The sequence below is a fragment of the Budorcas taxicolor genome, chromosome 8 (genome assembly GCF_023091745.1).
Source record: "Budorcas taxicolor isolate Tak-1 chromosome 8, Takin1.1, whole genome shotgun sequence".
Lineage (NCBI taxonomy): Eukaryota > Metazoa > Chordata > Mammalia > Artiodactyla > Bovidae > Budorcas > Budorcas taxicolor.
This window is the reverse complement of record NC_068917.1, coordinates 106,926,492-106,939,384: the sequence shown is the minus strand read 5'-3', so window position 1 is coordinate 106,939,384 and position 12,893 is coordinate 106,926,492. Positions and strand designations below refer to the sequence as shown.

The following is a 12,893-nucleotide window of genomic DNA, read 5'->3' as shown; positions in this document are numbered from 1 at the left end:
TGTCCACCGTCACTCAGCTGAGTGGCAGAGCTGGGAGTGATCTCAGAGAAGCCAGAACTGGTGCCTCTGATCAAGGTGGGAAGGAGCAGCTCTCCCCTCCTCAAGGGTGCCCCCTGTCCTTGTATCACCGAGGCCGTCAAGAACATCTTCCTGTGAAGTGGTATGTGAGAGATCAGAGTGGGGTGGGCAGGAGATGTCAGGATGTTTGCACAAGCTCAGGTTTGCTGGTAAAAGGCAGTTGACCTGGCCTGACACTGCCCCAGAGGCGTCACAAGACCAGATGAGGCGTCCTGGGTGAGAAAGGCTCATGCTTGGGAGGGCAGAGCGTCTTGCTGGCCGGTGGGTTCCCATGGTGCCTGCCCAGAGTACTCAAGGCTTCAGGAGGCTTATTTGAGACAAGGATCAGTATGGAGTGACCTGGCAGCCTCTGCTCTGGGGGTATGGAGTCAGGGGGCTCCTCCCATCCCTCTACACCTTCACTCTCATTATACCTTCACTTGCATTCAAACCATCATCGCTGCTCTCCATGACCTATGGTAGCAGCCTAGCTCGATTCTATGTCTACTCAGGCCTCCTCCCCATAACAGCCAGAGTCATTGATTAATTCATTCACCCATCAATTCATTCATGGATTAATTAGTTTGCTCAATAAATATTTATCAAGCAGTCACTATCCTGAATACACTATCCTGAATACAGTAGGGACCAGGTGGTCACAAGTCCTGCCTCTGAGGAGTTAAACTAGTAGGAAGACATACAATGAGCAAATCAATAGTACCCCATCAGGTGGTGCTAAATCTTACACAGAAAAATGAAGCAGGGTCAAGGGTTAGACAGAGTTGTGGGGGTGGAGGGGGTGCTGTTTGAAACAGGGCTGGTCAAAGAAAGCCTCACCAAGGCCTAAAATGAGGGAGTGAACCAGGAGCGCTGTGCTGGCAGAGCAGCGAGTGCGAAGGCCCTGAGGCAGGAACCATCCCATCCTGCTGCAAGAGTAGCGAGAAAGGGCCCAGAATTCATTGCACCCAGTGAATGCAGTTTGGAATTTCCTCCACTTAAGATGGAAAGAGCCTGGAGGGTTATGAGCTGGCGTGAGACATCATCTGACTTGTGTTTCAAGATTACATCCTGGCTGCTGGTAAGGAACAGTGTGATCAGTGCAAAGGAGAAAAATAAAGCAGGGCAGGGGTGAAGGTTGTGATTTTAGGTGGGACAGGGAGGCCTGGCGTGCTGCGATTCATGGGGTTGCAAAGAGTCAGACATGACTGAGCGACTGAACTGAACTGAACTGTCGGAGTAGATCTTTTTGTGGAGGTGATATTTGAGTAAGGTCTTGAAGGAGGTGAACAAACAGAGCTCGCTTTGCAGATAGTTCTGGGGAAGAATGTTCCAGACAGAAGGAAGAGCCAGTATAAAAACCCTGACATGCCTGCACAGCTCTAGCATGACTCGAAAGGAAGTGAGCAAAGGGGATCTTCTTCCAAGGCAGACCTGACTACATCTCCATGGCAACCCACTGTCCTCAGGCTTAGGTCTAAGCAGCTCTTGACTGCTGTAGAACCCCTGAAGATTCTCAAGCATCCTCTGTCCTCCCAGCTTTATGCACATCCCTCCCTCTGAAACACCCATCATTCTTTCCTTTGCCCAGCTTTAACCTGTGCTCCTTCCTCCAGGAAGACTTCCTGGATGACCCTTCCTTAGCTGCATTATATAACTGTGTTTCCTCACCCTGTGCAGCCTCCTCCTGGCTTATTTTTGTCGACTCTGCTGTCTCTAGGGCTTCCCAGGTGGGGCAGTGGTAAAGAATCTGCCTGCCAGTGCAGGAGATACAAGAGACTCGAGTTTGATCCCTGAGTTGGGAAGATCCTCTGGAGTAGGACACAGCAACCCACTCCAGTATTCTTGCCTGGAAAATCCTATGGACAGAGGAACCTGGCGAGTTACAGTCCCTGGGGTCACAAAGAGTCATGCACGACTGAGCAACTGAGCACACACACCATCTCTAAGCTACTGAAGGCAGGGGAGGTGTCTCACTTCCTCTAAGTCCCCAGGCCCTCAGTCAGGAGCACTGAGACTGCTCAGGATTAATCCCTAAACTTGAGACTTGACCTGGGTGATGGTCAGGGAAGTTTGTTGTCATCCTGAGTCCTGTGGTGTGGAGAGAAGTGACTGCGGAGCCCTCAGGAGCCCCCTCAGGAGTTTAAAGAAGAGCTCTGCTCAACCTCCTGGTGTGGGGTGTCTATCCATGGCCTTACGGCAGCTCAGTGTCACTTGAGGAAGCATTAGGCATCTGGTTAGTTAGGAAAAGAAGGAAGAAATGAGCATCTTTGCAAAATAAGCGCCACTGAAACCATAACCCTTCCCCCCTCCCCCAGGATACACCATGAAAACCCTTGAAATTAAAACAGAGAGAGAAGGACTTCCCTGGTCGTCCAGTGGTTAAGAATCCACCTTCCAGTGTAGGGGACACGGGTTCAATCCCTGTTCGGGGAACTAAAATGTTACATGCCTGCTAGGGAGCAACTAAGCCCGCCAGCCACAACTAGAAGGAAGCCTGGGCACAACAATGAAAGATCCCGCATGCGACAGCTAAGACCCAGTGCAGCCAAAATAAGCGAGTAACTGATTAATTAAAAAGAGCTAGAGACCTTCCCCATCCGCCCCTCACTTGCCGTTTTCACACCTCCCTGGGGAATCGTGGAGAGAGAACCCTCGGGTTGAGGAGTTGAGCCTGTTGAGCGTGGGCTGAGCTTCAGGGATTGCCAGTCAAGGCCAAAGCCACCCCGCAGCGTTTCTACGTAGTTCCGGGGAGGCCTGGAAAGTCTCCAAGAAATTGAACTGCTTGAAATTGATTTCAAAGTGAAAGGCAGGAAAATCATCATTCGTTTTACCATGTAAGTTCCCACGGAGTGGGGCTTGTCAGGAAACACAGAAGCCCCACGAAGGTGTCTTAGGGCCTGCAGAGTTCTGTGTCCTAGACAGCAAAGTGGTTTTCCCCCTCAATGTGTATTTGCTCACGGGGCTTTCTTCTCTGTTCTAGAACACTCTGGACCTGGAGGAGACCGGGGAGGCCGTCCAGGGCAATGTGAACACCCTCTCAGACGTTTCCCTGGTGAGACCCCCCTCTGGGAAGACCCTGTCATTGTATTTTCCCCCTCCTGGGTCTCGCTGTATTTTCAGGCCCCTGGGGGCTGGCTCCCTGGTGAGACCACATGGAGGGGACTGAAGCCCTCAGCTCTCAGCGAGTTCCAGGATTTTGAGGCAGGGCTGTCAGGCTGTTTGACTGTTTGCTGAGTTGGTGTTACTTTTGATACGTTATCTGAACGTTATCATAGCAAGGACTGAAGCATGAAGTGTGTGACGAGAGCTCTCCTCAAGAAGGCCCTGTGACTGCGCTGGGAAAGGGGGGGTGAAACGTGATCTCACGCCCATGCGCACTCAGCAGCAATCCGGAGAGTCTGCTTTGTGATCTGACTCACGTGGCTTTCGAATGGCCTGGGCTCTGAAGCCAGACTGCCGGGTCCAAATCCCACCCTGTGCCGCTGACTGTGTGACTTTGGGCAACTTTCTCAACTGCTCTGTGCCTCAGCTTCCCCATCTGTAAAATGGGGTGTAATAATAGTGTACCACCCCTAAGCCCGCAACAAGGGGAAAATCAATTATTCTAAGTAAAACATTGGGAACAGAGCCATGCCAGTGCTGGATGCTGGCACAGGGAGGGGCACAGTGACGACAGAGTCTTCCGCTCACCATGCACCTGCTGGATCTCAAGCCCCTTGCTAGTGCAGCACACGCGCTACTGCTCACCTCCCCACGACTCTGCTGAGTAGGTCGTTTCCTCCATGGCCCCGAGGTGCACTCAGAGAAGTGCTGTGCCCTGCCCAGGGCCACACAGCAGCCTGGCCCACCTCTGTCCACCTTCTACCCATCCTCTCCCATCAGTCCTGTCCCATCTCCAGGCTCCAGGAGCCATGCTAATCCCCTAGAGAGAAAAGCCAGAGAGGCCTCTTCTGTTTTCATCTTTGCATCCCACCTCTAATTAAGTCCGGTTCCCTGTGACAAGCCCTGGCCGATGCCAAGAACTTCAGTTCCCGAAGGTAACGATGCCATCCCCAGAGACAAGATCCCGATGCTTATCAGCTGCTCAGATGCTAGGAGAAGTTTTCCACTCAGGTGTTGCATTATTCAGAGCAGCGTGGCCAGGAGCTGATAGAGCAAGGACAGAATTCCAGCCGGGGTCCGGTGCACTGGGGCGCTCAGGTCTCCCCTCTAACGGCCACAATGGGCTCTGACTCCTTCTATTCCTGTTGGGTCTTTTGGCAGGATGATGTCAAGTCCACCTCCAAGGGGCTGCCTAGCTACAAGCCGCCGCCTCCCCCGCCCCCTCTGACCCAAGGCCACGACCACCTCCTCATCCAGCCGAGGAAGCCAGACAGAGAGGACCGCCAGCCGCCTTCCTCCGCGTCTTCCCACTCGGGCATCATCTTCTCAGCTCCGCGGAACAGGAGCCCGCCCGCGGGTACCGCTCCTGTGCCGGAGGCCCCCACAGCACAGGACTCGCCCTCCTCCCCTGTCTACGCCTCCATCTCCCCGGCCAACCCCGGCTCCAAGAGGCCGCTGGACACCCACCTGGCCCTGGTCAACCAGCACCCCATCGGCCCCTTCCCGCGGGTCCAGTCACCCCCGCACCTGAAAAGCGCCCCCGCAGAGGCCACGTTGGCTGGCGGTGGCCTTTCCCCACCCTCCCCCTCCAGCCGCCCAGACCAGGCGGGCACGAACCAGCATTTTGTCCTGGTGGAGGTGCACCGCCCGGACAGTGAGCCAGACGTGAATGAAGTGAGGGCGCTGCCCCAAACACGCAGTGAGTACCGCAGGCCCCGGTGGGCTGGGCTCGGGGGGCCGCTGCGTCACCTTAGGGGTGTCCCACTGGGGGATTGATCTGCTCATTGACACAGCTCAGGTGGGGCCAGGTGCTCTCCCAGTGGGAGGCCTTCGAACCCAGTCCTCCCCCATTAAAGGTCAGGGGAGCCGGGGAACAGGGCCCCGAGCCCACCCGGAGGGGCTTTGGAGGCAGAGGCTGGAATGTGAGTCCCAGCTCTGCTGTCACTGGCTGTCTGACTGTGGGTGGGCTGCTGGGCTGTCCCATGGGGGCTGGAACAGTTCTGTAACTGTTGCTTCTGCCAGCTGGCTGTGAGGGTGGGATTTCTCGTCTAGGACCTGGTCACCCTGCACCGACCTACCGGTCTCCCCAAGAAGACGGAGCCTGTTCATGGCAGGAGTGGCTTTGTGATCTCTGTCCCCCAGAGCTGGTGCCGAGGGACAGGTGGACATTGAAATTGTCACCTCTGGACCCCTGGAGGTCTCCTGGCTCGGGGATGCAGGGTCAGAGTGCAGGGTCCACCTTCCAGACACCTGGGAGGCCAGCCCGGGGCTGTAGCCCCGGGGTTTTCAGAGGATGTCCAACTGGGGAGGTGGCAGGAAGGGAGAGCTGGTTTCCACCCTGTGAGCCTGAGCCCACCGCGAGGCCTGCGTCCCCTCCCTCCTGGTCGTGAGTTGGGTCCGTTTTGTTGGATTCTGCTGCCATCTCGTGGCTAAGGTGACACGTAGGACTGCCGTGGCCAAGGAGGGTGGGTGGCCAGCCAGGTCAGGGGACATTTGCTGAGCGCCTGTGGTATGCCAGTAAGGGACGGACTAGGATGCGGAAGGCGGGGTGCCTGCATTTAGTAGCTCATTGAGGGAAGGCTGCTAAGGCAGAAGGTGGCGGGGGGGTGGGGGGTGGGAAACCCAAGCTGTCATGTCAGATAGATGGCCCTGGACCTGGCACTGAGCCGCACACACATGATGATAAAGCTGGCAGGTGTGCCACACTCTCCGTGAGCCAAGGACACTGTTCTTGGGAACGTGCCTGTGTTAGTAACTCACTCAGTTCTCTCAACAGCTCTGTGAGGCTGGTACTGTTATCACCCCCATTTTACAGACGAAAGAGATGGAGACGCAGTGATTGTGGAGCCAGGCAGGCTAGCATAAGCCTGTTCACCCCATATGTCCTGTCTGTTAGTGTTTATGATAATCCATGGGATAGGCATCATTGCCCCTGGGTTGGAACCAGAACACTGGGGTTCAGAGAGGCTGTGTAACTCACCCAGGATTGCCCAGCTGGTCAGAGGGGATTCAGACCCCACCTGCCAGACCCCAGAGTGTCTCAGACTCAGGGGCCAAGCCGTTACATACCTAGAGGAGTGGATTGGGTTTGACTGTCGCACCAGAGGGCATGTGCCCACCCCTTAGCTCAGGCCAGGTGGGGTCAGCCAGGGCACAGACCAGGCATGGCAGACCTTCCTTTTTTTTTTTTCCAGACCTTCCTTTTTTTCCCCCCAAGAAGCTTAAAATTCCATTTTTATGTGAAATTTGAATGTGTTGGTCCATCATTAAATATTGACAACACTAAGAGTTAAAACAAACAAAAAAACCCGTATCTGTGGGCTGGATTTGCCTCCTGACTTTTTTTTTTTTAACCATTTTGCCAGAGGCTGTCAAGGCAGACATCCTGGAATTGGCAGCCTTGGAGCCAGACCCCGTTGGAAGGGCAGGTCTCAATAGGTGGAGGGTGGCAGGATGCTCTGCCCAGGGAATCCCCCGCCCAGCCTTCTGACTTGCCCCTCAGCTCCTCCAGGAAGCCCTTACTGACCCCAGCTCTACACATCCCTCTCCTCCTGTCCCCACCACAGCCGCCTCCACGCTCTCCCAGCTCTCAGATAGCGGGCAGACCCTGAGCGAGGACAGTGGCGTGGACGCCGGTGAGGCCGAGGCCAGCGCCCCCGGCCGAGGCAGACAGACGGCGCCCGCCAGGAGCAGGAGTGGCAAGGAGACACCTCGGAACGAGAGGCCCGCCGAGGGGGCCACCAAACCTGTAAGTGAGACGGGGGGTGTGCAGAAGGCAGGCGGGGGGAAGTCTGGTTGGGGGTGAACAACAGGAAGTCCCGACCAGGGTTCAGCTTGGCAAGTGACCGCAAGGGAGGTGCTGAGCACCCCCGTCACTGGGCGGATGTGGGTGTCCGGAGAGACCTCTGTGTTCAGAGTCTGAAGGCCGCCGTTCTGCCATTGATGCAGACAGGCCAGGTGCTGATGGTTGTTCTCACGGATCGTTACGCTCCCTTCCAGTGTAGGGTGGAGGTGAGGCAATCAGGCCAGATTCAAGTCCTGAGGCCACCTCTAGCAGCCTTGGGGCAGCTGCTTACCCTCCTGAGCCTCAGAATTAGACAGCTGGGCGCACCAAGCTCTGTGCTCAGTGCTAGCACACAGCACGCTCCCAGCAAAGGGCTGGAGTCTGCGTCTGGCTGACCTAGGGGCCTGTCATAGCCAGGCCAGCCCCCAGGCCAGGCCCACCCCACAAGAAGGCCTGCCGCTACTTTCCTTCCTCATACCTGCAGCCCGGGCTCTTGGAGCCCACGTCCACCCTCATCCGCGTGAAGAAAAGTGCGGCCACCCTGGGCATTGCCATCGAGGGTGGTGCCAACACCCGCCAGCCTCTGCCTAGGATCGTCACAATTCAGGTACGTCCCCAGGGACCGGCTTGATCATCTCTCCCTACCCCAAGGGTCCCTCTCTCAGCCTCCCCAGGGGTTTGCCATGCCCAGAGGCAACCCGGCACCCACAGGCAGCCCCAGGCTCATAGCACTTGGCTCTCGCCGAGCCTCAGTTTTCCTCATCAGGGCCGTGGACACACAGACTGTGGCTCCCTGGTTGGCAGTGGGGGGCAGTCCAGGCCAGCCCTGGGGTGTCCCAGGTTACACGTCCTGTGTCTCACTCCTGCAGCGAGGCGGCTCAGCCCACAACTGCGGGCAGCTCAAGGTGGGACATGTGATCCTGGAAGTGAACGGGGTGACGCTTCGGGGCAAGGAGCACCGGGAGGCTGCGCGCATCATCGCGGAGGCCTTCAAGACCAAGGAGCGCGACTACATCGACTTTCTGGTCACCGAGTTCAACGTGCTGCTCTAGGGGCCGAGGCCGGAGGGCCTCCCATCTCTGCCCAGTCCCTAGCCCTGGTCCCTCCTCCCTCCTGGCACTATTGAGCTCCTTCGGGGGCTGGAGCTGCATGGCCAGGGTAGCAGGAAGACATCCCTCCCCCCATTCCACACTGGCCCTTTGGACCAGAACCGGGAGAAGAGAGCTGGGCGAGGCAAACAGAAGGTCAAGTCAGGGTATAATGCAATGCCTGGTATACAGTGGGCGCTCAATACAAGCGTGAAACCTCAGGAAGGGGAGAAAGAAAAGGGAAGGGTGGAGCACCTGTGTCTTCACCTGAAGCCTCCCAGGGCCTGTAACTCTGGGTTTAGTGCTCCCTGGCCAGCTAGGACCTGGCCTATCCCCCGATGCCGGAGTCTTTGTCTGGAATGAAGTCACAGAATTCGTGGACACGGCCCCCAACCCGGGGGGCCTCTTGCGGGACCTTCAGTGCCACAAATAAGCATCGAGCACCCCCATTCACACCCCTGTTCCTCCTAGCTCCTCATCCTCCATGGTATTTATTATTTATTTCCATCCCACACCCCTGGGGATCACAAGACCCCAGCTTCCCACTGCACCCCCAGCCTATCCCAGAGGCCTTGCAGGTGACCAGCGGTGTCAGTGTATTTATATACAGAGCTTATGACTTTAATTTTTCAATAAAGAGATCTGAACAAGGTTAGGATCCAGCGTGCTATGTGGCCTGCCTGTGTGGCTGGGCTTGATGTGGAGAGAGGGTTGGGTGGGACAGATGGAGGCACCCAGGACATCACATCTTCCCTGGCCTCCCGTGGCTCAACCTGGGTCACACAAAGCGTGTTGCAGGGGCACTGGAGCCACACTCATGTCTTGGAACACCTTCCCTGAAGGTTATAGATAACATCTTTAGATCAAAATGCACAGGTATATATAGGTTTTAATAATGCTGTACCCCTGAAACTTATATAAGAATATTTAAAATATGCAGGTATGTTATGAGACAGAATGCACAACGTGCATGAATGTTTGAAAACACAGAGAGGGGGCTTCCCTGGTGGTTCAGTGGTAAAGAATCTGCCCACCAGTGCAGGAAGCAAGGGTTCGATCCCTGGTCTAGGAAGTTGACACATGCCTCAGAGCAACTGAGCCTGTGAGCCACAGCTATCGAGCCTGAGCTCTAGAGCCCAGGAACCACAACTACAGAGCCCTTGCAGCCTATAGCCCGTGCTCCACAATAAGGGAAACCACCACAGTGAGAAGCCTGCGCATGGCCCGAAGGGTAGCCACCGCTGGCTGAAACTAGAGAAAAGCCTGAGCAGCAATGAAGACCCAGTGCGACCAAAACTAAATAAGTAAATAAAATTACAAACACGCGCGCGCGCACAGAGGTGGCCTATCTTAGGGCGGATCCCAGAAACTGGCTCTGAGACGAGGATGTGTGTGCAGGTGATTCATTGAAGCAGTGTGCAGGGAGGCTGGTAAAGCAGCGGGTGAATCAGAAGCAAAGGTGAGGAACACAAGCAGGAGGTGATTTCAGGCGGAGTCCTAGGAGGACAGCTGCAGCCTGATCCCACCGGGGACACTGGAGTGTAAGTTCCACTTAGAGTTGTCTCCGCTCAGGGCAAGCGGACAGGGCCTTCAAGTTGTCACTCTTTAGACAAGGTCTGGGGACAGGGAAAAGGCAGTGACTTCACAGTCGCTTCCTACCTGTGCACACGAGGCTGGTGCAGGAGCCAAGGGCAGTGGGTATTAGAAGCAAAAACACATGAAGAGGGCAGAGAGGAGAGGGCCCCACTACCAGCCCCAGTGCCCACTTCCTCCATCCCCAGGCTTTCTCTGCAGAAAGAAGAGTTTGAAAAGTCCTGCTTTGTCCAGCCATGTCCAGGGATCTTCTAGAAATGGGTTGGGGGCTGTTGAGTCTACAGATTTTTACTGGATCTTGCTCTTAGCTGCTTGTGTCCCCTCCCCAGCTTAAAGAGTCCAGAGGCCAGAGCCCTGGCCTCCACTTGACCTCTGAAGCAGCCAGTATCCCCCCAAACCCCAGCCCTTCCCATGGGACTCTGTATGCCCCTCTCCAATCCTGGTACCCCTGCAAGGAATAACACTCGCCTGGCTGCAAGAGGGCTTTGTCAGGCCCCAGATCTCCTGGCATCAAATTCCACATCCTGTGTGGTCACGGGCAGGTGATTTCACCTTTCAGAACCCAAGTTCCCAGTCTATGGGTGTGGTAGGCTGAGTAATGGCTCCCAGAGTTACTCTGATTTATGTGTAAATGTTACTTTCTGTGGCAAAGAGAGATGTGCTTATTTAGGGCATTTAAATGGAGAGGTTATCCTCGATCATCTAGGTGGGCCCCATGTAATCGCAAGGGTCCATGTAAGAGGGAGGCAGAGGGAGATTTGACATAGGAGAGGAAAAGGTGTGATGATGGAAGCAGAGGTTGCAGTGATGCAGTTCGAAGATGGAGGAGAGGACCATGAGCCCAGGAACACAGGTGGCCATTTAGAAACTGAAAAAAAGGCAAGGAAATGGATTCTCCCTGAGAGCCTGCCCAAGAAACCTGCCCTGCCGACACTCTGACTTTAGCGAGGTGAGACTGATTTTGACCTCTCTTTGGAAGAACAAGTTAGTGTCATTTTAGGTTTGTTTGTTTTGTTTTGTTTTGTTGTGTTTTGTTTTGGCCAAGCAGCATTGCATTCAGGATCTCACTTCGCTGATCAAACCCACACCCCTTGCAGTGGAAGAATGGAGTCTCAACCACTGGATCTCCAGGGAAGACCTAGTGTTGTCTTAAACCAGGAACTGGTGGTAATTTGTTACAACAGCCACAGGAAATAAATACAATGGGGATACTGCTACTCGCTTCTGATGGAGGCTGGGATGCAGTGTGTGGGCTCAGAGTACCAGGCTCAGAGTCTGCCCCAGGGAGATGACTGCAGTCAGAATGATGGTGAAGAAGGAGCCCTCTGACCTTATAAAGCACATCTTTTCTAGGCCCAAGTCCTTGTGGATCTGTTCTGAATCCAGAGGTTTTTGTCTCTTACCTACTTGCGGTATGAATTTCAGGCCAGTCAGTCCTGGGTGTTCATTGGAAGGACTGATGCTAAAGCTGAAACTCCAGTACTTTGGCCACCTCATGCAAAGAGTTGACTCATTGGAAAAGACTCTGATGCTGGGAGGGATTGAAGGCAGGAAGAGAAGGGGACAACAGAGGATGAGATGCCTGGATGGCATCACCAACTCGATAGACGTGAGTTTGAATAAACTCCGGGAGTTGGTGATGGACAGGGAGGCCTGGCACGCTGTGATTCATGGGGTCGCCAAGAGTCGGACACGACTGAGTGACTGAACTGAACTGAACTGATTGGCCTGCTCTACGAACTCCAGGACAGGTTGTGACTTCTTGTGTCTTGAACTAGCCATCTCCCCACTCAGTCCAACCCCAGGGGTCTGGGAACTCCTGGCAACTGCTGCCTGCGGTCCCAAATTTGTTCTCTGAAAAAGAACAAGAAAGAGTTTCTGGAACTGTTGGTTCTGAAATTCCTGGGTCTGACTCCGGGACTGTAGGCCATTGGTTGTGAGGGTTCCCCCTCCCAGTGGAATTTTAAGCTTAAAAACATACCTTTGTAAATGGGCTTAGAAAGGCCAAGTTACTTGTTCAAATTTGCATAGCTAGTAAGTGGTAGAGGAAAAATTTGGACCCACAGCTACCTGAGGTTCACCATGTGAAGCTCCAAGATAATAAGCAGATGTCCTATTGCCTTTGAAGGGACCCAAAACAGTGGACTAAGGCAGCTTGGATATTGGCAGAGTGAGGAGCCAGAGGTCCATCTGGCCACATATATGTCTATGGCCCTAATGTCTTTACTCATAGTGTCAGAGCTGAGGGAAGCAGGTAGGTAAAGCTAGACAACTTCAGGATCTGCTGCTAGATGAAGGAGAAGGTAGCAAGAGGGCAAGTTTCTGGTTTGAGACTGGGCCTGCCCAAGCAAGTGCCAAGCTGGCCTTCAAACCACTTGGAGCCCTCTCTGCTTGGGAGAAAGCAGGATGAGGGCTGGAGTAGCCCTCTGTGAGGATCCTAAGGACAGAGGGCAAGGCATACCTCAGGCAGTCCAGAGCTCAGAGCCTGACATTTGCACTCAAATTCTATTTCCACCACTTCCTGGCTGTGTGAGCTTGGGTAAATCACTTAACTTCTCTGAGCCTCATATTTCTTCTTCTTTTTTTTCCATTGCCGTATTTGTTAATTTTTAAACGGACTGTTGTGTTAGTTTCAGGTATACAGCAAAGTGCTTCAGTTATGTAAATACACACACACACACACCATTCATATATATATACCCTTTTTCAGATTCTTTCCATTATAGGTTATTACAAGATTTTGAATATAGTTTAGCAGGTCCTTGTTGTTTATCTATTTTATATACGGTAGTGTGAATCTGTTGTGCTTCCCAGGTTCCACCTGCCAATGCAGGAGACATAAGAGACGCAGGTTGGATCCCTGGGTTGGGAAGATCCCCTGGAGGAGGGTACAGCAACCCACTCCAGTATTCTTGCCTGGAAAATCCCACGGACAGAGGAACCTGGCAGGCTATAGTTCATGGGGTCTCAAAGAGTCGGACACAACTGACGCAGAGTGTATCTGTTAACCCCAAACTCCTAATTTATCCCTCTCCTGCTTTCCCCTTTGGTAACCTTTGTTTTCAGTGTCCATGAGTCTATTTCTATTTTGTAAATAAGTTCTTTCTTTCATATTACACATATAATTGGTATTGTAATTTTCTCCTCTTTAAATTGGGAGTATTTAAAGTCTACAATAGCTCACAGTTTAAATATTTTAAACTGTGAGCTATTGTAAGTCAAGTCGCTCAGTCGTGTCCAATTCTTTGGGACCCCATGGACTGTAGCCC

At 53.8% G+C, this 12,893-nt stretch overlaps 1 protein-coding gene across 1 annotated transcript in view; it reads left to right on the top strand.

The window, feature by feature from the left end:
* The window catches only part of WHRN (whirlin), an 89,686-nt gene extending 81,691 nt beyond the window's left edge, over window positions 1–7,995 (top strand). Inside the window, exons 9-13 of the mRNA XM_052645121.1 lie at window positions 3,038–3,109; window positions 4,321–4,858; window positions 6,726–6,907; window positions 7,428–7,550; window positions 7,813–7,995. Of these exons, the coding sequence (XP_052501081.1) occupies window positions 3,038–3,109; window positions 4,321–4,858; window positions 6,726–6,907; window positions 7,428–7,550; window positions 7,813–7,995 (1,098 nt within the window). The remainder of the gene's footprint in view (window positions 1–3,037; window positions 3,110–4,320; window positions 4,859–6,725; window positions 6,908–7,427; window positions 7,551–7,812) is intronic.
* The last annotated feature ends 4,898 nt before the right edge of the window (window positions 7,996–12,893 follow it).